This window comes from Leucopleurus acutus (assembly GCF_964270905.1).
Source record: "Leucopleurus acutus genome assembly, chromosome: 13".
In the NCBI taxonomy this organism is placed as follows: Eukaryota; Metazoa; Chordata; class Mammalia; order Artiodactyla; family Delphinidae; genus Leucopleurus; species Leucopleurus acutus.
Window position 1 is genome coordinate 67,763,330 of NC_139155.1, and position 24,790 is coordinate 67,788,119.

At 51.8% G+C, this 24,790-nt stretch overlaps 1 protein-coding gene across 1 annotated transcript in view; it reads left to right on the forward strand.

Moving 5' to 3' along the window:
- Positions 1–24,790, forward strand: part of ASCC2 (activating signal cointegrator 1 complex subunit 2) — a 39,467-nt gene that overhangs the window by 12,199 nt on the left and 2,478 nt on the right. The window contains exons 7-19 of the mRNA XM_082853425.1: positions 4,135–4,202; positions 5,112–5,222; positions 6,535–6,647; positions 10,479–10,553; positions 11,001–11,108; positions 11,360–11,428; positions 11,653–11,727; positions 12,977–13,157; positions 14,445–14,659; positions 15,665–15,784; positions 22,770–22,863; positions 22,949–23,079; positions 23,644–23,743. Coding sequence (XP_082709551.1) covers positions 4,135–4,202; positions 5,112–5,222; positions 6,535–6,647; positions 10,479–10,553; positions 11,001–11,108; positions 11,360–11,428; positions 11,653–11,727; positions 12,977–13,157; positions 14,445–14,659; positions 15,665–15,784; positions 22,770–22,863; positions 22,949–23,079; positions 23,644–23,743 — 1,460 coding nt within the window. The remainder of the gene's footprint in view (positions 1–4,134; positions 4,203–5,111; positions 5,223–6,534; positions 6,648–10,478; positions 10,554–11,000; positions 11,109–11,359; positions 11,429–11,652; positions 11,728–12,976; positions 13,158–14,444; positions 14,660–15,664; positions 15,785–22,769; positions 22,864–22,948; positions 23,080–23,643; positions 23,744–24,790) is intronic.

The following is a 24,790-nucleotide window of genomic DNA, read 5'->3' on the forward strand; positions in this document are numbered from 1 at the left end:
TCTCAGTTGATCCTCCCAGTCGCCCTGTGATGTCAGTGGTGTCATCATCCCCATTTACAGTTAAGGAAACTGAGGTTATATGTAAGGGACTTGCCTGAGAGGCCGTGACTAACGAGTAGCCAGGCTGGGATTTATGTCACTTGGGCCTGACTCTCAGGCTCTCACCCTTGGCCACTCTCTGCCTCAGGGGTGATGGGGCTGCCTCAGAAATGTCAAGATTTGCATTGCTGCTGAGAACAGATGGGGGCAGAGTTCAGGGAGGACCCTTTGGGCTTGTGAAGGGAACAGACATCAGCAGTTGGATCCCATCAGGAGGCCATGGGTTGGAAGGTTCACTCAGAGCCGGAAGCTTTGTTGGGAAGTTACAGAGGGAACAGTGCCACAGTGGACTCATTTTTGAATAGCCACTCATGGCATTGGACTGGCACGGAGAGCTACTCACCCTGGACACCCCTGTCAGCACTCCTCACCCTGAGATTATAGGATAGAGACTTCCAAATGCCCAGTTACAGAGCTCAGTTATCCCTAGAAATGTCTTCTTCCCTTCCTTCCTACCTCCCCACCACAATAATAAAGGTAATATATGTTAATTTAGAAAATTTTGAAAGAATATAAAGTGTAAAGAAACAGGAAAGCAATTACTAAATTCCTGCACCCAGAGACAGTGATTTGGTGATTATTCCTTTCTAGTCTTTTCTCTTTGTATTTTTTTTAAAACATATTAGAGCATAATGTGTATGAAATTTCATATCCAGCTTTTCATTGGAACGACCTCTGGTTTCTCATTCAAATCTAATTATTGCCTGATCATCAGTTAATTTCTTTTATTTTCCCCGGGAAAGACCCTTAATAATTATACTCTAGACAGAGGTTGGGATGAGTGCACAAAAGCAGGCACGATTAGCTAGAGAAACAATTATTAGGCCGGTTTGGATGGAGTGGAGCATTCTGGGAGGGCAGTGCAGGAGCCAGGGGAGGAAGCTGGGGCCAGATCAAGGAGGGCTCCACGCCAGGCTTTGGCACTTGGGGAGCAGTATCGCTTGGTGGCTAAGAAGGCAGGTTCTAGAGTTGAATTGCTCAATCCACAGCTCTAGTCCCAGCTGTGTCACCTTGACCAAGTTAGTTAGCCACTCTAAGCCTGAGTTTTCTCACTTGAAGAAAGGGAAGACCAACTTGTAGTATGGTTGTGGGGATTAAATATGAGGTGGTGCTCAGCACAGAGCCTGGCACGTTACAGGCACTTGGTAAGTGCGAGCTCTTACTGTGACGAGGCTGTGGGAGCCTCTAGGAGCTTGGAGCATCTAGGAGCTTGGAGCAGGGTGGGGAGCCATCTGGCGACAAGGTTAATCTGGCAGCATGCAGGTGGGGAGGGTGGTGACGGGAGCCCATGGAGGGGGCCAGGGCTTCAGCGTGGGTTTGAATGTGAGAGCCTGCTTGGGCTGCTGGGGCAGAAAAGGACACATCTGGGAGTAAAGCGGGGCTTAGTGAGGTCAGCTGGAGGGAGGAGTCTTAACGAATCTGGAGAAAACGTGAGGTGGGGGGGCAGGTTGTAAGTAGAGGCAAGGGCAGCATTAGGTCCGTGGGCTGTAGACGGCTGTGAGGGTCCAGGCAGAGATGCTGTCTGGCCACATTTCCAGACAAGCAAGGGTGGTGTGAGAGAGATCCGCCTGTTGCCAGGGTTCCTAATCTTTTAGGTCACTGACTCCTTTGAGAATCAGATGAAAGCTTGTCTCCAGGAAAACATACTCCCTCATAGAGTTTGAGCTGTTTTAGAATATTCTCATCCCTAGATTGAGAACCCTAAATTGGCTTATTAAGGAGAGCCCTTTCTTTGGCTCACAGAGGCTGGTTCACAGAAAAGAGGGCAGGATCAGGTATCAGGAGCCCCTTCATATTGTGTGTGTGTGTCTGTCTGTCTGGCTCTCCGTCTGCAGGCCCCTTCTCCACACCCTTCAACACACACGCGCGCACACACACACACACACACACACACACACACACTAGCTCTCTTTCCAACCCTTGAGCAGAAGACATGAGACACAGCAAGGGCAGCCTTCACTTTCTCCACCACAGAAGCTCTTGAGCAAAGCAGATCAGCTGGAAGAGGGTTGACAAAGGAGACAAGGGGGGAGCAAGGGAACTGGCCAACTGTCCTTTGGGCAGAAGCCCAGTCCTTGCCCTGTCCCTGCCTCCTGCTTCTTTTTCAACCTTAAGGCTGGTGTTGTGAATCAGCAAGTGTAATTGTGAAAGCGGGGCCCTTCAGTTAGACTCTCTTGGAGCTGCTTTGCCAGAGCAGGAGTATATGAGGCCTTGGCCCCGTGGAGGACAGCACTTATCTGTTTGACAATACCTTGCATCCACCCTGGGTTTCTGAACTGCTTCAGTCTGAGAAGGGATATTTCAAGGGAGGCCATTCCTGTCCCTTCTTTTTAAATTATTTCTTTAAGAGATCAAAAGTCAGATCTTCAATATCATTGGAATCAGATAAAGGAGAAGGAGACTCCAAAGACCCCAAGGGTAGATTGTGAAATGTGATCTATTTTGATGCTTATAAAATATCCCTGTTACTCAGGCCTAAGCATGGGAAGGATTATGAAAGAGTGCCTTCCCCTGTTCCCGGTGGTCCAGGAGTGGTGAGGACCACTGTGTGGCCTGGGAATTATGGGAGGAGACCTGCTCCTGATGCCTGGGTCAGGAGACTCTGCCTGGAGAGGGTGACATCTGCCTTATGGTGGACTTAGCTCTGGGAGGTCACTGCAGGCAGAGGGAGGGGACAGGGCTCGTTGTGTGAGGTTGAGGATGGTGTGAGGGAAGAATGCAATTCGAGGGATGGGAAGAGGGTGGCCGGAGATGCCAGCAGAAGCCAGATCTTACAGGCCCTCTGTGCCGTGGTCAGGAGTTCAAACTTGCCCTTGAGGATATTGCTAGGAGGGTTTTATGAGGAAGAGCAGAGGTGGGTGGGGAGACAGCTCAGTCACTCCCCGCCTGTCAGGAGCAGGTGGGCACAGAAGGTCAGGGAGTACCTTCACAGGTTGAGGGGTCAGATGGGAGGTGCTGAGGAAGCTCCTGCTGGTAAAACTCAGCTTTCTGGAATCAAGGAATGAAGCGGCCTCCAGGAAGGTGTTTACAGAAAGTCCAGCCACCTAGTGACTCGCTTACTCACCCAGCCCCATCTGGCCTTTGATCTCATTCATTTTCAAATCATCCAGGATAGAGTGAGGGCTGCAGGGTTATCATTAAGGCAACCGAGGACAGACCTGCCCAAAGACAGAGGACACCTAGAGGTCAGAGCACCCTGACAGTCAGCCAGCCTTAGGTCCTGGGATTGTAGTGGGATGAGGAACCCAGGCCTCTTCTGAAGGGCAGTGGCATTTTGCATCCTGTCCCCCAACTAGCTGTGATCCTCCTTCCCTCCCCCCTTCCCCCACCCATTTGGGCAGCCAGGACAATTGGTTTCTGTTCTAGTTACCATATGCTCTAACCTCCACACTCAGCAGCAGCACTTGGAGGATAGTGAACACTTGGAGAGGGGCTTCCTTTTATAGGAATAAGTGCAAATGTGCGGTAAATCTATCTCCAGGTCCCTGGCAGGCCCCTCACCTTGGAGTAGAGATTAGTATGGCTAGCAGATTCAAAAGCAGAGGGTAAGAGAATTTCTAGAGAAATTTCTCCCTAGAATCTCCTCACATTACTAGAGGCGTGGCCTGGCAAGACTCCTGGATTGTAGCACCCAGGTTTCTTGAGCAGAGTGATCCTGTCTCCTAATTTTCCTGGATGACTAGCTCCTATTTACAAAGCCAGTGTTGTCATACAAAGCACAGTGCCCAAGTGTGATCATTCCCTGGGGATGGTAGGGTGAGCTGGTTTGACGAGAGAGGGTCTTTTACGTAATTCGCTGGGCAGAGGTGCTTAAAAGGTTAACTTGTACTGAGCAAGGTCCCTCCCTCACCCTGGGGAAGTTTCTAGGCTGGGCCAAAGCTCTGTGCCAGCGGGGCCCAGGGCCAGGACTGCTTTAGTGCAGGCAGGCTTAGGAAAGGGGAGAAAGGTCACAGAACATGCTGGCAACCATTTGTACTGTGTCCTCTCCACCCCTACTGTCTTTTCCCAATTCCTACCTTTCTCTTCTCTTTTCAGGAAACATCTTTCTCCAACAGCCAAGTTACTATAATGACCTGGATGAAACCATGCCCACCATCCTTCAGGTACTGACTGGCTCTCAGCCCTGCCCAGGGGAGGCAGAGCCTTTCTCCTACCTGCTGATGTTTCTCAACTTTCCTGGAAGAGTCTGGGAGAAATCCCCCCCACCCGCCACCCCAGATTCACCTCCAGACTGTCACTGTGTTGCACCCCTCACCTCACTCCTTTGAATTCATCCTTTCCTCTCTTGAACAGGACTGAAATCTAAGGGCTGTCCAGCACTCATACAGAAAGAGCTTGGGGTGCATTTTGTGTTGTTTGTCAACAGCCATCTACCTCTAAGGATACCCCTGTACGTTTCTCAAATCAGATGAAATAATGTTCATTGTAGAAAATTTGGAAAATTTTAAAAAAAGAACAAAAAAACAGAAAGAGGGAGATTAATCTCCCTCCATAATCGCACCAAGAGATAACCACTGTTCACAGTAACTCTTAGAATTTTACATGCTAGCATACTTAAAATATAGCACCATCAGTTAAATACGTACATGATTTTATGATGGGCTCTGTTTTCCCCTCACTGTTGATTTGTCTTTTATTTCAATATCGTTCCCATAAATTGCCATCTCCAGGGGATCCAAAAACATATGTTACTGACTGTAACTCTTAAATATTCATCACCATACACTTGTCCAGTCTATCCAGGTAATATCCACAGGATTTACATACATTTTGTCATTTTAATCCTCACCATAATCCTTCAAGAAGGATGCCCCCATTACTCCACTTTGACACAGATTCCACTCTGACCCCGCTCTCTGAGAAGGTCACTGTCTCAGCTGGTGTCCCAGGAACGCTGGCATATATTCTAAAGATTCCAAAGCAGTTTTCAGATCACCAGTCACTAGCTGCAGGATGGGGGTCTAGCTGCTGGCTCGACGGGATGTGGGAGAGTCATCTCTTGTGTTTCACAGGTCTTCAGCAATATCCTCCAGCATTGTGGTTTGCAAGGGGACGGGGCCTGCGCCACACCCCAGAAGCTTGAGGAGAGGGGCCGGCTGACCCCCAGCGACATGCCTCTCCTGGTGAGGTTGCCCTTCAGCCCAGCTTCTTTCTGGCCAGTAGAAGGCCCAGCAGCTTCTTCCCCTGCTCACAGCCCTTTACCCCAACCCCACCAGCAGCTGTTCCCATCACACAGGTTTAGAGCGTTTCAGCAGCCCTTTTCACTGGGAGCTTCATTTATGGAGTAGCGGAGGGAACAGGATGGAGGTTTAGTCTTCACATAGTTCAGGTGCACAGGTTCCTGGGTGCGTTATTCATTGAGCCTTTCATCCACCGCGCCGATTTGCGTGGAGGAGCCCCTAGCACGTGCCAGGCCCCAGGCTGGGCTGTGAAGGTGAAGCAGTGAGCAGAAGCAGACATGGCGCCTGCTCTCATGGAACTCAGAATCTAATGGGGATGCCAGATGGGAGGTAAATGTTTAAGGAGCCTGGACGTGCGTCTGGCCCTGTGTTAAGCACCAGAGTTAGAGGAGAAACGAAGCAGCTGTGAGCTGCCCTCCTGGAGCTTGCGATCTCGTGAGAGAACAGGTCTTAAACAAGTGTTTCAGAAAAGGGCACACCAAGTGCTGTGGGAGCAGGGCATGTTACCCCTCTGAACCGCAGAGAAGTCTCTACAGATAAGTCTCCTCATCTGTAAAATGGAGATCCCAGCCTGCTTGTTAGCGTCATCGTGAGAATCAGAGAAGCCTATGAAGACGCACTCCCTGTTCTGTACAGGCGCTTCAAACTCTAAGGAAAGTAGGGTGGGCTATTCTTGTCCTCACTGGGATGTACTTTCTGTGCGGGACCTCAGGCACTGTCTTCAGATTCAGGGATGGGTTCTCCTTCAACTTCCAAGAGAGAATCGTATTAGCCCAGGGGACCTCCCTGGCGGTCCAGTGGTTAAGACTTTGCCTTCCAGTGCAGGGGGTGCGTGTTCGATCCCTGGTTGGGGAGCTAAGATCCCACATAGGCCTTGCGGCCAAAAAACCAAAACAAAACAGAAGCAATATTGTAACAAATTCAATAAAGACTTTTAAAATGGTACACATCAAAAAATATATATATATTTAATTTAAAAAAAGAGAGAGAGAGAGAATCGTATTAGCCCAGAGCTAGAAGTCACCCTAGAGATCCCCGGCTGTGCATCTGTTGGAACTAAAGTAGCAAGACCCAAGGCTTGGGTTGAGCTCCCCAGATCGTCCTTCTAGAGATGGACAAGCCAGTCTTTGCCCGGGACCTCCAGCGTTCACCTGCCTGTTGGGGACCCCCAGCTTTGTCAGCTTTGTCTCAGACCCTCTACAGAGTTGTCCCTGGGAGCGGAGGAGAATAATGCAATGTTTTCCTTTGGCGACAGGAATTAAAGGACATCGTTCTCTACCTTTGTGATACCTGCACCACACTCTGGGCCTTTCTGGATATCTTCCCTTTGGCTTGCCCAACCTTCCAGAAACACGACTTCTGTTACAGGTACAGAGGTAGTTCTGGCTGTTGAAGTCGAGGTTGGAGTTCACATCTTCGTTCAGCAAGTATTTATTGGGTGCTTAGGATGCACCAGGCCCTCTTCCAGCTCCTGCCTGTGTGGAGGCTGCATTTGAGAAGCACTGCTATTTGGGGCTAAGAACAGGGGAGAGGAGGAAGAAAAACACCAACCCAAGAGTCGGGCAGTTTCAATTCAGTCCCGTTTTGTTTCAGACCCCCTGTCACAGGCAGGCACAGGGAGTGACAGATGATAAGGAGTGGGCTGAGGACTTCAGCCTCCAGCCCAGGGAAGAGCACACGTGAGGATGTGAGCAGATGTGCGCCCGTGTGGCGCCAGCAGTTGGGGCCGAATTATGAACACAGACGAGGGAGCAAAGTTCTATCTGGTGAAATAAGAGAAGGTTTCAGGGCGACCCTTAAATGAGGTCTTAAGAATGAACAGCAACCTTCCAGGCAGAGAAAGGTTTCCATGGCCGGAAGCGCATTCAGGCTGGCGGAGTGAAGCCTGCGGAGGCCCAGCGTGTGTTCCGGGGAGAACGGGAGTGGAGTGTGACACGAGGGGCGGGTGTGGGCGTGGGGAGCAGGCGACAACCAGAGAGGGCTCCAGGGAAGTCAGACTTGGTTTGATGTGTGCTGGCAGGGAGTGGGGCCTTTATTGGGCAGGCAGGAGGGAGGCCCTGGAGGCTTTTATTCAAATAACTCATAGAAAGATCCTGCTGTGATGAAGAAAGATACCAAGGGGGATATGGGGCAGGGAGGGAGACCCTCTTTGCCCACTTAGCACCGTGGGCATCTGTTCCGTGTGCAGTGAGAAGGGGATGCGCAGGGGGTGAGCTGGTAACTGGCACACTGCCTGGCAATGGCAGAAGGTGGGGGTGGGCTGCCCTGTTCTCAGTGGCCTCTGGCTGTTCTTGCCAGGCATCTCTCCCCACCGTTTGCAGGAGCTTCTGGGAGCTGCCCAGCTCCGTCCACCCAGCCCTCTGTCCATTCGGTCATTTGCTCACCCATTCAACAAAACATTTATCTAGCCCTGGCATGTGCCAGAGATGGCAGCTGGTGCCCTGAGCCCGCCTGGTTCTCCTCAGCTCACAAAAATCAGACATGAAGATTGATCAGCCTCCCGGAGAACATTAGAATAAAGCACTGATCCACACTTTCCCCAGAAGGAAGGGGTTAGGATGGGACTCTTAAAAATGTTGTCACAGTTTTTAAAAGGTATCTTTTCTCATGGTAAATGTGGCAAATGCTTGTAGGAACTTCGGGAAATCCCCAAAGGTAGGAAATGAAAATCACTATGAGAGATCATGCTGTTCTTAGACTTATTTTCACTCACCATAAGCATTTTCCCATTTTGTGAAAGCATCTTCCCAAACATGGCGCAGATGGCTTTGGAAAGGGTCTTTGGAGATGGGAGGGTCATTTCTGGAAGAGCTGACTTTCCTGCGAGGTACCCGTGGCGGCAGGGGAGCAGCTCCACCCATCTCAAGATGTGGAGGAAGAAAAGAAAACACTCCTGACTGCGAGTGACCCTGCCTTTGGCAAGTGACACTGCCTCTGACCCACAAACAGCCTGGGGCTGGCTCAGCCTGTTCCAACTATGCTGGAGGCCAGGAACACCCACTGAGCGAAGCAGCCCCTCAGTCCCAGAGGGCTCTGGTCAAGGGACTACCTCCCCAAACAGCCCTCTAGCTAATCTCTCTCAGAACAACCTTCTCCGCCCTCCTCTCTTTCTGTCCTTTAATTCTGTGAACGAATAATGCATTCACATGGTTCAAAACTCAAAAAGTATAAAATACACATTGAAAAGCCTCCCTTTCCCCCTTCCCCAGTTCTGTTCCTCACACACAAGCATCAGGTTAGTTTTTTTTGTGGAATTTTCCAGAGATATGCATATAAATATGCACATATAAGCAAATATACACATTATAAATCTCCTGCCCTCTTTTTAATATTTAATATACTGGCATATTATGAGGACTGTATGTACTGTTTGCATTTTACTTTTAAATTTAATGTACATCTATGCATAAAGCACCTTCAGTCTTTGGTATGGCTGGGTAGAATTCCGTTGTGTGGGACACCAGCCCCCAGAGATTTAGGTTTTTTCCAACTGTTTGCTATTACAAAAAAAATTGCCGTAAAGAATAACTTTGTACACAGGTCATTATGTACCTCTTTACAAGTATATCTGAGAAATAAATTCCTAGAAGTAGAATTGTGGGAACAGATGGTATATGCATTTAAAATTTTCACAGATCTCACCAAATCACCCTCTATAGGGGTTGTTTCAGTTAACCCTCCCACCAGCAGTGTATCCTGGCAACGCCTGACTCTGCTTGAGAGAAACTACCCTCTCTGTCGTCTTCTGGGTGCCATGCTGTGGGCCTCGAAAGGCCTGCCTCTTTGGGCCGGCTTACCCTCTGCTACGCACAGCACTGCACTAGGAAAAAGTTGTCAGCAGCCAGTCGATTGACAGACAGATGTTTACAGGGTGCCTGCTGCAGATTCAGCACTGTCCTAGGCATGTCAGCTGCATTTCTGGCTTTGGGAAGCCTAAGATGTTCAGAGATAGAATTACACCCCAGAAGAGAGGTAGCTGCATTTTAAGTTGTAAAAACACGATCTTCTGAGTGCTGTGCATCTAGTTCCGGGGAGGAGTAATCACAGGGGTGAGCGTGATCAGGAAGCGTGTGGCTGGGATGAAGAGTTTCTGTTTTTGCTTTTGTTGAAATTTTTATTGGAGTATAGTTGATTTACAATGTTGTATTAGTTTCAGGTGTACAGCAAAGTGAATCAGTTATATATATATATATATATATATCTCCATTCTTTTTCAGATTCTTTTCCCATATATCAATAGGTTGCTACAGAATTTTTTTTTTCAGAATTTTTAAAAAAATTATTTATTTATTTATTTTTGGCTGCATTGGGTCTTCGTTGATGCGTGCGGGCTTTCTCTAGTTGTGGCGAGCGGGGGCTACTCTTCATTGGTGCGCGGGCTTCTCATTGCAGTGGCTTCTCTTGTTGTGGAGCACAGGTTCTAGGTGCGCGGGCTTCAGTAGTTGTGGCTCGCGGGCTCTAGAGCACAGGCTCAGTAGTTGTGATGCACAGGCTTAGTTGCTCTGCAGCATGTGGGATCTTCCCAGACCAGGGATCAAACCCCTGTCGCCTGCATTGGCAGACAGATTCTTATCCACTGCGCCACCAGGGAAGCCCTGTTACAGAACATTGACTAGAGCTCCCTGTGCTATACAGTAGGTTCTTATTAGTTATCTATTTTATATATAGTAGTGTGTGTATGTTAATCCCAATCTCCTAATTTAGGGGATGGAGAGTTTAAATCTGAGTTGAGAAGGGGTGGCTGTGAGGTTGCTGAGGTGAGAAGCAGGGTTGGCTATACTGTGCCAGGTACAGATGTACCAGAGAGGAGTTACACTTTGATGTCATAGGAGGTAGGGAGCTGCTGGCAGTTTTTGAGCAAGAAAAAAGTCACCTTGTATTTGTTCCTCAAACCCCAGTGAGTCCTGGGTGGCCTTCTCATTGCTCTGTTAGAATGAGCCTATCTGGGCCTTGGTTTTCCATATGAATGGGGGAAGTAGCTCCAGGGCATTTCCCACAAGGCTCTTCCTAGGACCAGCCACTGTGGGACAATCTGGGGTGAACTTCAGGAAGAGCCAGGGTGGTCCCGGGAGAAAACTGTGGTGACAACTTGGGAGCAAGAAATAGGCCTTCCCACTCCCTTGAGTTTGCTTTGCTTTTTCTAATGAAGTGTGATATTTGTGAGCTAATCCAGCCTTTTACCCACATGTGCCACCACAGGCTAGCTTCCTTTTACGAAATAGCAATTTCCGAACTGGAGTCTGCAATTAAGAAGAGGAGGCTTGAAGATAGCAAGTGAGGCGGGGACAAAACTAGAGTATTGTTGTGGGAGAGAGAAGCCCCAGCTCGGGCCCTGCCCTCCGTGGGCCTTGGCATCCCCATCTCTAAGTCAAGGGGGTGGGACCACGGACCATGCGGATTTGGCTGGTGCCTCCCTACCTAATGGCCTCCCGGCCTCTGTATTGAAGCCTTTTCCCTTCAGCTGTTGCTCTAAGCTCTTATTGACCTGCTGGTTCCTGACCGCCTGTCTGAGCTGAGAAGTGGCCCTGGAACCAGCCGGCCTCTCAGAGCCTGTAGCCTTTTGCCAACTGCTGTCAACAGCAAACTGTGAGGCTTTCCCAGCCCCTGGGGGTGGGGGCAGGGGTTGGGGGGCAAGGGGCACCTGCAAATGCTGGAAAGAAGTTCCCTCGGTGCCCTTTTTGCCTCTCAAATCTACTTCTTTTTTCTCTGTGGCCTTCGAAGGCTGCTAGGTGACCTGTGGCAGAGGCTCTCCCATTCCAGGAAGAAGCTACTGGAGATTTTTCACATCCTCCTGAACCAGATCTGCCTTCTCCCAGTCCTAGAAAGCAGGTAAACACTCGGGAGCCACTGCCCCACCCAGGTGGAAGAGCCCCCTCCCCAAGCCCAGCAGAGGCGTTTCCCTCACTTCATCTTGTCCCTCCCCTGCTCCAGGGTTGCTGAGCAAAGATGGGAAACTGAGAAAAATGCCTCTTTCCCCCAACTGGCTGGAGGCCTGGCAGAGGGGTGGGGTGAGCGGGCGAGGAAGGGAGCTGCAGATTGTCTGCATGGAATGAGCTCATCTTGCCTGTGTCCTGTTCCAGCTGTGACAACATTCAGAGCTTCATTGAAGAGTTCCTTCAGATCTTCAGCTCCTTGCTGCAGGAAAAGAGGTGAGCGTGTAGCTGAGTTGGGATGGGCCCGTGGCACTCCCACCAGCCCCAGGAGACCTTACGTAATAGAGCCCCTGCCATGTGCTCACCACAGTCTAAGCTTCTGGCATTTGTGGTTGGGCAGCAGACACAGGGAGTGGCCCTCAGCAAACCAGCCCCTGTGGCTCCAGCCCTGTCTTCCCCGACACCCTCTCCCCCCACCCCCACTGCGCTCTCTCTGGCAGGTTCCTCCGGGACTATGATGCGCTCTTCCCCGTGGCCGATGACATCAGCCTGTTGCAGCAGGCCTCGTCAGCCTTGTATCCTTCCACTGCAGCCCCTGGGACGGGCCTGACCTGACCGGGTCAGACCCACAGGGAGTGGAGGGACATTTGGCCCCAGAACATGTCTAGGCCAGCCTTCCCTAGATGCCCGCCGAGGCCCCAGCCCCAGTCTCTGGAGGAGATGACTGTTCTGATCCTTGGGGCAAATACAGCCCTACTTACCCTAGTCTTTGCTGAGCCTCTGGGCCTGTGTGACCAAGATGGACTCAGCCCTGCCCTTATGGACCTCACTGCAGGATGAGAGACGGATAATTAAATAGGCAGTTAGAGTGTCATATGGGAGAAATTCAGAGTCAGGGGAAACCAAGGGGGCCTTCAGCCCAGTGGAGCTTGGGGTGGGGGTGTCACACGGAAGTGAAATCCAAGTTGAGAACAGCGCAAGGAAGAGGAGGTGGCCAAACCCTGAATTAAGTGTTCCCAGGGGACAGCGGACAGAGCAGGCCTGTCTGAGGAGCCCACAGATGTTGTGTGCAGATTGCAGAGGGCTGAGGGGAAGGGGTCTAGCGGGAGGGGGTTTAGGCCATGGCAGATGAGCTGGGGCCGAGCAGACCTGCATGGCCCAGGGATGGCCCTCACTGAGAAGTTTGGGGTCAGCCCTGCAAGTGCTGGGGAGCCATGGAAGGGTGTGAAGCAGAGGGTGACATTGTCAGTTTCATACTTTGGCTGGTGGGGGGTTGGGTTAGAAGTAGAGTGAGGGGGTCTAGGGCAACTCCCCAGCATCTGGCTTGGCAATACCCAGGGTAGTGGAGAGGGAGGAGGGGCAGGAACGAGCAGGCCCAAGGACCATTTTGGTGACTGGGTAGGTTGCTCAGTCCTGTCTCAGGGACACCCTGTGGGCCCCCAGCCTTTACAGAAAGCCCGCAACTGGTTCGACAGGAAGCCCAGTGGTAGTGTCCCCACCGGGCCCTCCTCCTGGGGGTCAGTGCAGAGGAGGAGCTGCTGGATTGTCCAAATGCCATGTTCCAGGATGCTCTGCTGCCAGCCCCTGGCCCGGTTTTTACCCAGAGCTTCTTTCTGCTGAGTGGCAGGTACTGGGTTTTCAGGCTAGTGTGGCTGTGGTCTGCCTGGCCCGTTTCCTCATGTAGCCCAGGTGCCCGTGATGCCCACTGGATGCAGCCCAGACAGCCCCTGGCCGAAGCCATACAGTCAGACGCTGGGGATAGATTGAGAAACAATGCTGCCTTAGAGCTGCCCTCCCGAGAGACTCCTTAACACGTCCTCACAGGGACGAGACTCGGACCGCCTACATCCTCCAGGCAGTTGAGAGTGCATGGGAAGGGGTGGACCGAAGGAAAGCCACCAATGCCAAAGACCCACCGGTGGCTGAGAATCCTAACGGGGTCGTGGTGGCGGCGGAGGCGGTCAGCAGACCGTCATCGCTTCCCCAGAACTCGGAGGAAGAGGAGGTGTGTGACAAGAGCGGTGCTTCCCCTGCTCTCCAGCCCCTCCTGGCCCCATCGAGAGGTTTGGGCAGCGGGAAACCTGCCTTCTTTGTTCCTGCTCTCAGGGAAAAGGGTTTCTTTTGGAGTTGACAGTCTTGAGCTGCTGGTAGGCTCTGCGTTGCCTTTAGAGGGTTCTGAGCTGCGGGCGTGCTAGGCAGGGTGTGAAGAAGGCAAGTCGCTTAGCTGTCAAAGCCTCAGTTTCCCCTCCATAAGATGAAGCAATGGAGCTTTTTCCATGTGAAATCCTTGTTGGCACTCTCCTCTAAACAGAGTGGAAACCTCTGATCTAGTGCTTTCACTCCAGGCTTTTACAGAACTCACCATCCCCAAGTCTGTGGCCGTACTGATCAGCCACTGAGCCCAGGACTCTTCGCTGAATGTCAGGCACTATGATGTGGGGATTAAGACCACACAGTCTCTGGGGTCAGGCAGCTCAGGGAAGTATCCTGGTTCTGTCACCCGCCAGCTGAATGGCCTCAGGCACGTCCCTCACATCAGCCTTGGTTTCTCACCTGTAAGGTGGGGACTGCCACTATCCCCACCCACCTCCATGTGGCTGTGGCATGATGCTCAGAGCTGCTGTGTGGAGTGAATGCTCTGAGCCTGGCTGGCCCTCAATGCTCCAATGACAGACGCTGCTGCTCTTCCTGTTAGACCCCAGGCCCCGTGACTGCTGTCCCAGGACCTTGGAGAATGACAGCCCCTTGTGCCTCCCCCAACACACCCCCTTTTCCCTGTTTGGCTTATTTCAGACATGGAGGAGTTTTACTGTTGTTTTTTTGATTTGTAAATATCCTTAAAAGCCTAAAAAATTAAACCACTTTGAGCTGTCTATGCACTGAATCCCCCTCATCGAGGTGGAGATAATCAAAGGAGAGCATCTCCACATAGTCAGGTCTGGTGGTTGCTGTTCCGCTCTGACATCAGTCATCAACCTGTCAGAGCAGGAAAAGGACTTGATTCATAGAAGCCATGGCCGTTTATGGAGAGCCTAGTCCATGCCAGGCACAGTGCTCTGCGTTTTTTGTGCAAAAGCACACTGCCCCAAGTCACACAGCCAGAAGTAGCTCAGCTGGTAAATCGTAGTGCCCCCTTTCACTTAAGTGACTTGGCTCAGGTCCCTCGGCCAGGAGGGGCAGGGCTGGGACTCAAACCAGGCCCCCTGACTCGAGACCAGCACTGTTGGGGGCCGGTTGCCCTGTCACTAGCCCAACCTAGCCTTCCCCTACTTCACTCTGGCTCTTCCCACAGTGCTTGGGGGCAGCGGCTGCTCCAGGCCCCACGGTGTGTGGCGTGGAACTGGACTCACTCATCTCCCAAGTGAAGGACCTGCTGCCAGACCTTGGCGAGGGCTTCATCCTGGCCTGCCTGGAGCACTACAGCTATGACCCGGAGCAGGTGATCAACAACATCCTGGAGGGGCGGCTGGCCCCTGCCCTCAGCCAGCTGGACCGCGGCCTAGACAGGTGGGAGAGACGGGTGGGAGGAGGCTCACGGCGTCCAGCCTGCCCCGGGGCCCTTGTCAGGGGCCCTTCTTAGTTTCTCTGCCTCCCACGCCTCCTTCCCACGTGTCCCGGGACTCAGCTCGCTTGCTCTTCCCCACAGCAGTTTCCCAACCGTGGAAGCTAATGTCCTCTTTGAGGAAACAGAAACCTCAGGCCCAGGAGGTCCTCACATGCCCCCTGCAGGGCAGAGTGGGCACCGCTGGACTGCCCTGCTCCACCTTGTAGGAAGACCCATTAGAGCCACAGGGATGTGACCAAGGGGTCGAGAGCCTTCAGAGCTCTGATATTGCTGGCCTGCCCTGTCATTGCCACCTTCCCAGTAGATTCCTGAGGGAGGACAGCCAAAGCTTCTCACTTCCTTCACAACCACCCTTCTTTTTTTTTTTGGCTGCACCACATGCCTTGTGGGATTTTAGTTTCCGACCAGGGATTGAACCTGGGCCCTCGGCAGTGAGAGCGCAGAGTCCTAAGCACTGGACTGCCAGGGAATTCCCCCATACCCACCTTTCCTGAGTTGGGCCCACTGCTTCCCTGAAGGCCCCGGGAGGCAGAAGGAATGAGTGCAGGAATGGGTGTTTCTTCCATGAATAAATGTTGTTTATTGAATGAATGAATGAAGTTAGCTCTGCCTTTGGACAAGCTCCTCAGCCTCCATGTGTCCATTTTACAGGTGAGGGCACTTGAGGCAAAAAGAACTTGAGTGACCTCTGACCATCTCATAGGGCTGTCGTGAGCAAAACCTGTGTGAATGGCATGCAGGACCAAGGGACACTTTGTATGAGGGGTGGCCGCCTACCCAGGCAGGGGCAGGATTGGACAGGATTGGGCAGGTTTTTAGGCTGTGTCCCAGGTGTGGCTGTTGAAGGGGGTGGAGTCTCTGACGGATAGGACATGATGGGGGGAGTGGGTGCAGGTAGGCATCCACTAGCAAGGACCCCTGAAATGGATTTCTGTGCTGCCCCCCAGACAGGTGAAGCCAGACGTGACTCCCCTGCTGGCATCTCGTCACAACATCTTCCAGAACGATGAGTTTGACGTGTTCAGCAGGGACTCAGTGGACCTGAGCCGGGTACACAAGGGCAGGAGGTGAGTTTGGTGGACCGTGGGGTTCCAGGGACCCCAACTCTGCAAGTGCAGAGAGAAAGCGAGAAACTTAGAGCCCCCATCTTGATGGAATTGGTCATGGAGCTTCAGCTCGGGGCTCCCCCATACCTGGCACCCATGTGCTCCCAGCAGCCGAGGTCAGGGTCTCTAATGATCCCGCTTTAGGCTCCAACTCTGCACACAGAGTTAGTGAGTCCTCCTTTTTGACAGCAAAAGGCCAGCGGGACCAAAACCAGCCCCTCTTCCCTTCTTTCATCTTTGGAGGTGTCCACCACTGAATCCCTGGGTGGGAGAGCTGGGCAGTGCTTCCCAGCAGCTGCTCCTTGACCTGAATTTTTCCATCTGATGACAAAATGAGCAAATGAAGGACCTGTCCTGAGTGAGCTTTTCAGAAGTGAATGTATTCCATTTTAAGGCCTTTCCACTTATGTTTGATCTATGTCCTTCTTACTTTTTTGGCATTGAAAAGTCCATTCATGATTTATTCATTTATTCAACAAATATTTGCCTGGTGCTTCTAGGCCCTGGATTTATTAGGTGCTGGGGATGTGGTGGGGAGTGAAACAGGCAGGGCCCCTGCCCACGTGGAGTTTGCACTAATCAGCTTGGCAAACAAGCAACATGAAATTGCAGATGAAAAAGATTATCCAAGGTGGAGGTGCGCAGACTTCCAAGCCTCTAGTCGGGGCTTCAGTCCAGGCAGAAAGGCTCCTTGGAGAAAATGATGTGGGAATGACTGTGGAAGGACGAGGAAGGGTCAGTTGTGCAAGGGGGGCAGGAGAAGCTTTCCAAGCAGAGTGAACAGCAGGGGTGGTGGCCCCGAGGACGTGGGAGCATGGTGAGGGTCGCCTGAGCCGGTACATTATATGTTTTGGAAAGATCACCTGGCTTTGGAATGGAGACCCGTTGGAGGGGCTGAGAGTCAGCAGCCACATGGCATGATGGAGAATGGCGGGATCAGACACCGTCAGCCCTGCACTAGACCCCCAGCGTTCTCCTGCATGGGGCTGCTTCACGGAATCCGGAAATCTAGGAACTGCTGGATGAGTCCAGCCCGCCCTCTCCCCCAACACATAGATGGAGGTGGTGAGGGTCAGAGAGGAGAGAGGACCTGCCCCGTTCTTGGGATAGGAGCCTCAGTGCCAGAAGCTCAAGCTGTTCCCCATTCCTGGGGCTGTCCAACGCTAGAAGCGTGGCTGATCGCTGGCCTGGGTACCCGGCACAGGGCAACTATAAAGCCATCTGGCTGGCTGGACAGGAAGCATTTGCAAACTGCTTAGTCACACACGTTGCAACATCCCCAGATCCCAAGCTGGCGATGTTTTCCTGTATCAGTGGCCACTGTTCCAGGCCAGAATGACCCAGCCATGGGGAGAGGGGCAGACGAGGAGGGCTGTACCCCTGCTCGAAGGAGCTCCCGGCTGCCTGGCAGAGAGACCAGGTAGCAAATGTTTACTGAGCTCGTTGTGCCGGGTAGCCCGGGCAGAGTCTCTGTTCACGTGTTCATTATTTATTTATTCATACAGAAAATATTTATTAAGTGATTCACTATCTCCAGATCCTGTGCTAGAGACACCAGGAGACAAGGTGAGCAAGGTGCCCAGGCCTCATTCTCAAAGGGCACAGAGACCCTGGGAAAGACTTAGGACATTAAACAGGCCGTGACAGAGTGGAGAGGTACCAGGATGGGGCACGGAGGGACCTCAGTGGGGACCCCTGTCCTGATGCGGGCAGGGCAGTGGGGCTTAGGGCCTTGGCCCTGCCTTCACAGAGCATGTGAGAAATTAAGTAGCACAAGGCAGATCACCCTTGAGTTAAAACGTGTGTGTGTCATTAAACCAGATACGATATACTCAGTGGCTCAAGTAATAAGGAAATCTGTCCCCTTGCGTGACAGGCAGTCACAGGGTAGGGAAGTCTAGGCTTGGTTGACCTGTGGTGCAGCCACATCATCAAGGGTGCATCTTGCTCCCTCAGGGCCACTGGGTAACTGCACCTGTTTCAGCTGTGACGTCCAGAAATGACACAGCCAAGAGGAAGTCTGGACGAGGTCTTTCTGCATCTCTCTTAGAGGCCAGGAGACCTTTCCCAGAACTCCCCAGATTCCCCTCACATCTCACTGAGGAACTAGGTCACAAGGCTAAGGTCCAGGGCTCCCGGAAAAGGAGGAAGGGGGAGGACCTGAGCAAAAAGAGGGTCTGATAGGAGTGGGGGTGAGGTAAAGGGGGGTTGTTGGGTAGACGCCAAGCACGTGTGCCACAGGTGTATAGTAGCTAAGGAAGGAGGCGGTGTGTGTAAGGTGGGGTCCCCTAACTCCTTTGGACTGGACAGTGGTGCCCTGGAAGATAATAAGTGTTCTCTCTCAAATTAGTTCTATTGCCAAAAATGTCTGTGCACCCTGTGTGCCTCCTGGAGAGTCACAGGGCACATTAGTACATTAAAGGCTCTGACAAGGCCTGTAGTGAAAGAAATAGGATTCCCTTTGCTGAGCTCAGCAGGTGCCAGGTCCACTTCTGCTCATTGTCTGATTTCATGCTGACATCATCCCTGGGAGGCAGAACTAAGTCTTGGCAGGGATAAGGGGCCAGCCTGTGATCACATCACACAGGAAGTAGCCAAGCAGACTTGAGTCAGGAGGCCTGTGTTATGGCCCTGGCTCTGTTGGTAGAAGATGTGTGACCTTGGGAAGGTTACATTGCCTCTCTGGATCTCCTGATTCCTCACCTGGAAAAGGGGGGCTTTATTGCCTCTGCAGGCCCTTTAGAGGTTCAAAAGTGGGTGTCACCCCACTAAGGGCCAGTTTGAGTTGGGCCTTGAAGGATAGGCTAGAGGAAACAAGAAGGGAAAAGGTGGCACGTTTCAGGAGAGCCCACATGTTCCCTGGGCTTGTAGGAGGCCACGCAAGCAACTTGTTCCAAATACGGTCTCCGAAGCTACTGCTGCTTGACTGATGTTCTGGCTCTCAGATGGATCCTTTTTTTTTAACATATTTATTGGAATATAATTGCTTTACAATGTTGTGTTAGTTGCTGCTGTATAACAAAGTGAATCAGCTCTTTGTATATATATATCCGCATATCCCCATGCTCTTGCATCTCCCTCCCACCCTCCCTATCCCACCCCTCTAGGTGGTCACAAAGCACTGAGCTGATCTCCCCATGTGATACAGCTGCTTCCCACTAGCTATCTGTGTTACATTCAGTAGTGTATAGATGTCAGTGCTACTCTCTCACTTCGTCCCAACTTACCCTTCCCCCTCCCCGTGTCCTCAAGTCCATTCTCTACATCTGCATCTTTATTCCTGTCCCCCTAGGTTCATCAGAACCATTTTTTTTTTTTTAGATTCCATGTACATGTGTTAGCATACAGTATTTGTTTTTCTCTTTGTGACTTACTTCACTCTGTGTGACAGACTCCAGGTCCATCCATCTCACTACAGATAACTCACTTTCATTTCTTTTTATGGCTGAGTAATATTCCATTGTATATATGTGCCACATCTTCTTTACCCATTCATCTGTCGATGGACACTTTGGTTGCTTCCATGTCCTGGGTATTGTAAATAGAGCTGCAATGAATATTGTGGTACATGACTCTTTTTGAATTATGGTTTTTTCAGGGTATATGCCTAGTAGGGGGTTGCTGGGTCGTATGGTAGTTCTATTTTTAGGTTTTTTGGGGGTTTTTTTTGCGGTATGTGGGCCTCTCACTGCTGTGGCCTCTCTCGTCGCGGAGCACAGGCTCTGAATGTGCAGGTTCAGTGGCCATGGCTCACGGGCCCAGCCGCTTCACGGCATGTGGGATCCTCCCGGACTGGGGCACAAACCCACGTCTCCTGCATCGGCAGGTGGACTCTCAACCACTGCGCCACCAGGGAAGCCCTGTTTTTAGTTTTTTAAGGAACCTCTGTACTCTTCTCCATAGTGGCTGTATCAATTTACATTCCCACCAACAGTGCAAGAGGGTTCCCTTTTCTCCACACCCTCTCCAGCATTTATTGTTTCTAGATTTTTTGATGATGGCCATTCTGACTGGTGTGAGGTGATACCTCATTGTGTTTTTGATTTGCATTTCTCTAATGATTAGGTTGTTGAGCATCCTTTCATGTGTTTGTTGGCAATCTGTGTATCCTCTTTGGAGAAATGTCTGTTTAGATCTTCTGCCCATTTTTGGATTGGGTTGTTTGTTTTTTTGATATTGGGCTGCATGAGTTGCTTGTATATTTTGGAGATTAATCCTATGTCAATTGCTTCGTTTGCAAATATTTTCTCCCATTCTGAGGGTCGTCTTTTCGTCTTGTTTATGGTTTCCTTTGCTGTGCAAAAGCTCTTAAGTTTCATTAGGTCCCATTTATTTATTTTTGTTTTTATTTCCATTTCTCTAGGAGGTGGGTCAAAAAGGATCTTGCTGTGATTTATGTCAAAGGGTGTTCTTCCTGTGTTTTCCTCTAAGAGTTTTATAGTGTCTGGCATTACATTTAGGTCTTTAATCCATTTTGAGTTTATTTTTGTGTATGGTGTTAGGAAGTGTTCTAATTTCATTCTTTTACATGCAGCTGTCCAGTTTTCCCAGCACCACTTATTGAAGAGGCTGTCTTTTCTCCATTGTATATTCTTGCCTCCTTTATCAAAGATAAGGTGACCGTATGTGCGTGGGTTTATCTCTGGCCTTTCTGTCCTGTTCCATTGATCTATATTTCTGTTTTGGTGCCCGTACCATACTGTCTTGATTACTGTAACTTTGTAGTATAGTCTGAAGTCAGGAAGGCTGATTCCTCCTGCTCCGTTTTTCTTTCTCAAGTTTACTTTGGCTATTCGGGGTCAGATGGATATTTTCCTGGCTGGTTTTGCCCCTGATTTTCGTTTCCTTCTCTGGCTCCAAATGAGGTCATGGGGCCAAAGCCACACCTTCTTGGATGGGGTACCCAGGGCACCAGGCTCCTCTGTCCTTACCTGTGTCCTCTCCTAGGACCCAGCTGGGGCAGGTGCAGTTTGCCAGGCTTCTCTGTGGTCCTGCTGGGAGCAACAAATCCAGAGGGTGCACCGTGTGAAAGAACCTCCCTACTGCCGGGACTGGGGGCCAGGTAGACCAGGAGCTGTGAGATGTGGCAGAGAGAACAGTGACAGCTCTCATCCATCCTTGGTCCCCTGGCCCAGCTCAGGGCCTGGCGCCTAGCAGGCCCTCAGGAAACGTGTGTTGATTGAATGGGTGTGCTTCTGCCAGTGGCACCAACCACCTGAACACGCTTGGCCCCTTTCATTTCCTCTCTGCCTCTTTTCTCTCCAGCCCTCAATGTGGCAAAGAGAGCCAGGTAAGGGCCGAGGCCACAGTCACACGCCCCCTTTCCTGACATGAGCTGAAAGATTCCTGTGGACCAAGATTTTTCCCTGGTCCAGACAAACGTCTCTGCACCATAGAGCCTCCATTACCCCTTCTCCAGCGCCCCCGCTAGGCCCCCTGCACCCCAGTTCATTTCTCCTTTACTTGTGTTTCCAGGACATGCTTGCCTTCATCTAGCACACTTCTGCTCTTTGCCACTAGACTGAGCTCCTTAAGGGCAAATCCAGATCTTACTCTTTTCTGAATCTCTCCCTAACCCAGCTTTAGCACCCTGCCCAGCATATAGTAGGCCCTTTATAAAAACTGTTGAAGGAAGCAAATCCTAACCCGCCATGCTGGGGGCTGCAGTCCTGACCTGCACCAGGCTCCCAGGCCAGCCTCAGGCGCCTGCCCCTCCCTGCACCAAAAGCCAGTTAATAGAAGATTTTTATGAATGCTACAGACTTTGTGTCTCTTCTTTTTTTTCCCCTTACCCTTGATACATTCCAGAGGCCCGATTTCACAGCTAAGCTGGATTTTCTTTCCTGGCATCTCATATTGATTTCCCCTGCAGGGCTAGAAACTACATTCCACAGGCCTATGTGTCTGACAAACCAGGTTTTTCTACAGATTTGCAAAACCCGGAGTCAAGAGGTCTGAGTCCCCACTATGGCTGTGCTACAGCTCACTGTGTTCCCAAACACGTCTCTCCCCTTCCTTCCCCTGCACCCGACTTTCCTCCCCTGTGATATGACAGGAGTTAAACTTTCAGACTTTTTCTTGCCATGCAATCTGACATGGAAGATTGAACTTCAGGACGGATGAGACCCTGTGCTAAAGCGGGGGTGAAAGTGAGAGACCGGGACCCCTCCTCGCCCCTCACACCCTGAGGCCACCTAGGGCTCCCCTGAGCTCACTAAGAAAGCAACATGTGGCCTTGCTCTTTCTTCAGTTTGTGTTTGTTTTAAAAGATTTGGATAACCCCAGGCCCCTCCTTGGAGTAACCAGGCATTTGGCAGGGGGCTTACTAGCCCTCTCTCTGTGCATTTACGTGCATAGATAGGTATGTGCCCAGAAGAGGAGACAGTTGTTCTGGTTTGCTTTCTGCTTTTTATACAGATGGGATCATACTGTGCATTTTTCTCTGCTTGCTTTTCTCCTGGAGAATGTCTTAGATTTCTTTCTCCATCAGCACAAATAGATCACCGTCATTCTTGAGAGCTGCCGCCCAGCATTCTGTGGCACAGAGGGAGCACAGGTCCTTTGGCCGTTTCACCCGTGATGGACATGAGTTGCTCTCCGTCTTTCACTGTTAAAAATGATGCTGAAAAGAAAATCCCCAATCAGACCTCTGTGCGCACATGGCCAGTGTTGCTCTAGGGTGGACGCCTTGAAAGGGAGTCTCCCAGCTGAAGGGGGGGCATTTTTTCCACTTTAACAGCTGCTCCTGGGGTGCCCTCTAGAGTGGCTGGACCCAGTCACATGGGCACCAGCAGCGGTGAGGCCCACGCCCCCACCAGTGCTTGATCTCGGTTTGTGGCGGCCTGAGGCGGGAAGAAGTAAGCCGTGGAAGCTGCAGCCCCTTCCCATGCCTTCAAAGCCTAATGGTTTTCCTTTGTGTCTCCTTGCTGTTCCCTCTCGGTGCCAGGAAGGAGGAGAGCGCGCGGAGCCTGCTGAACGACAAGCGGGAGGTGGTAGCGCAGCGGCGGCGCTACGAGCAGTACAGCGTGGTGGCAGAGGAGGTAGGCGTCCCCAGGCCACCGGCCGTGCTGCGGGGGGAGACCGGCCAGCCCCGGGCCCCTCGGACCCACACTTCTGCCGTCTCAGGTGCCAGTGCAGCCAGGGGAGGACTCGCCTTACCGCAGTGACGACTACGAGGATGAGTATGATGACACATATGATGGCAACCAGGTGGGCGCCAACGACGCAGACTCTGATGATGAGCTCATCAGCCGCAGGTGAGGCTGTCAAATTCCAGGAGCAGAGTGGCCTCCCGCAGCCTCTTGTTTATACAGATGTGGGAGCCAGGGCCCAGGTCACGTGAGCAAGTCAGTCAGAACCAGGGCCCGAACCCAGGCCTCCTGACTCCTAGTCCAGTGCTCCCTCCACCCCAGCCACCCCCTTGGCCGGTTGGTCCAACCTACCCTGAGTGAGGCAGCATTTATTGGGTCTCATGCAGGAGTTTTACATTTTTCTTCCTAATTGCAGAAAACTTTTCCCAATGGGATCTTATGGAGATTCCCCAATTCCCCGGTGAAAGCAGAGCTGCCCTGACTAGAGAGAACTGGAGACCCCACAGCCCCAGCTCAGGCTCCCCAAAGCCCCCACGTCAGACCCTGGTACCCACACAGAATCCAGGGGCTGGAGCAAAGCTGGCTTCAAAAGCACTTTGGTTTTTCCCGGCCTCCTGAGCCCTTCCCCATCCTGGCAGCCCCTCTCACCCAGTGGGGTTCCCTCCTCCCTGAGGCTCACTCTCCAGGTTTAGTCTAGTCTTTGATCTCACTTTCTCTCTAAATCCTCAGGCCCTTCACCATCCCTCAGGTGCTGAGAACCAAAGTGCCCAGAGAAGGGCAGGAGGACGAGGAGGAGGAGGAGGAGGAGGCTGAGGACGAGGCCCCCAAGGTACCTCCTTGGCAGGTGGCAGGTGAAGGGGAGGGTACACTTCTGAGAGGTGAATCGGGATCTGTGCCCCCCTTCTCTGAACCTGGCCTTGAGGCGGCTCCAGCATTACTGCCCGGGAGGGTGGGGGTCCCTCTGAGCCCGGGATGTCTGCTTGGAGAGCTGCTAGCTTAGAACCCGCCTCTGCTGCCCAGTGAGGGCCCAGGGGATGGATCAGAGGCCGGGCCTTCGAGCTGCTGGGTTAATTAGGCCTGGGGCCCAGGAGAGGGACAGCTGTTGGCCTCTGTGCCCAGGTTGGCAATTCTTGAAATCAGAGAGGCGTTAGAGCCCAAGGGCCCTTTGGAGGTCATCTGGGACGATGGGTTTGAAAATTCAGTTTTTTAGCCGCTAAACTTTTTCTCTAAGTGAAATCTTAACTAGAGCCTCATATAAAATAGATAAGAGCAGCGCTGCTCAGGTTGAATGGGGCAGCAGCCTGGGACCCCTGGATCCCCCCCCATGTCCTCCCACCAGGGTGACAAATTCAGACATGTCCAGGGCCAGGCCACCAACGTAAATGAGTAGCGGGGCCTGATGGAAACTGAGGTTGGGAGACACACATGCCCTGCCCAGGGGCTCCTCAGCACTGTGGAGGCCCGGACCCTCCAGGGCTTTCCCTTCTTCCAGGCAAGGGATCAGCCTGGATTTTTATGTCAAATCCTGACGTTTTCAAAAGTTACTAATTCCCCTTGTTTTGTTGTTGTTTTTGTGAAACAGCCCGGGCCCCCAAAGCCTGTCTGTGGTCCTTGGGTCCCGCTTTCTCCCGCTAGTCCAGTCTCTCCCCACCTTGGCACAGGGCGGGCGCTCCCACAGCCCATTGCTAGTGGCGCCAGCGGGGAGAGGAGTCAGCTTCCAGGGCGCTCTCTTGGGTTTCCAGGCCCTGTGTGGTCTCTCATGGCGGCCACCCTGGCCTTCCCCCATTGCTCCCACCTGTCATCATCACGCTCCTGCTATGATGGAGCCATCTTTAGCTGCCTCTCTTCCGGAAATTGGTGGGAGGGTCAGAGGAGG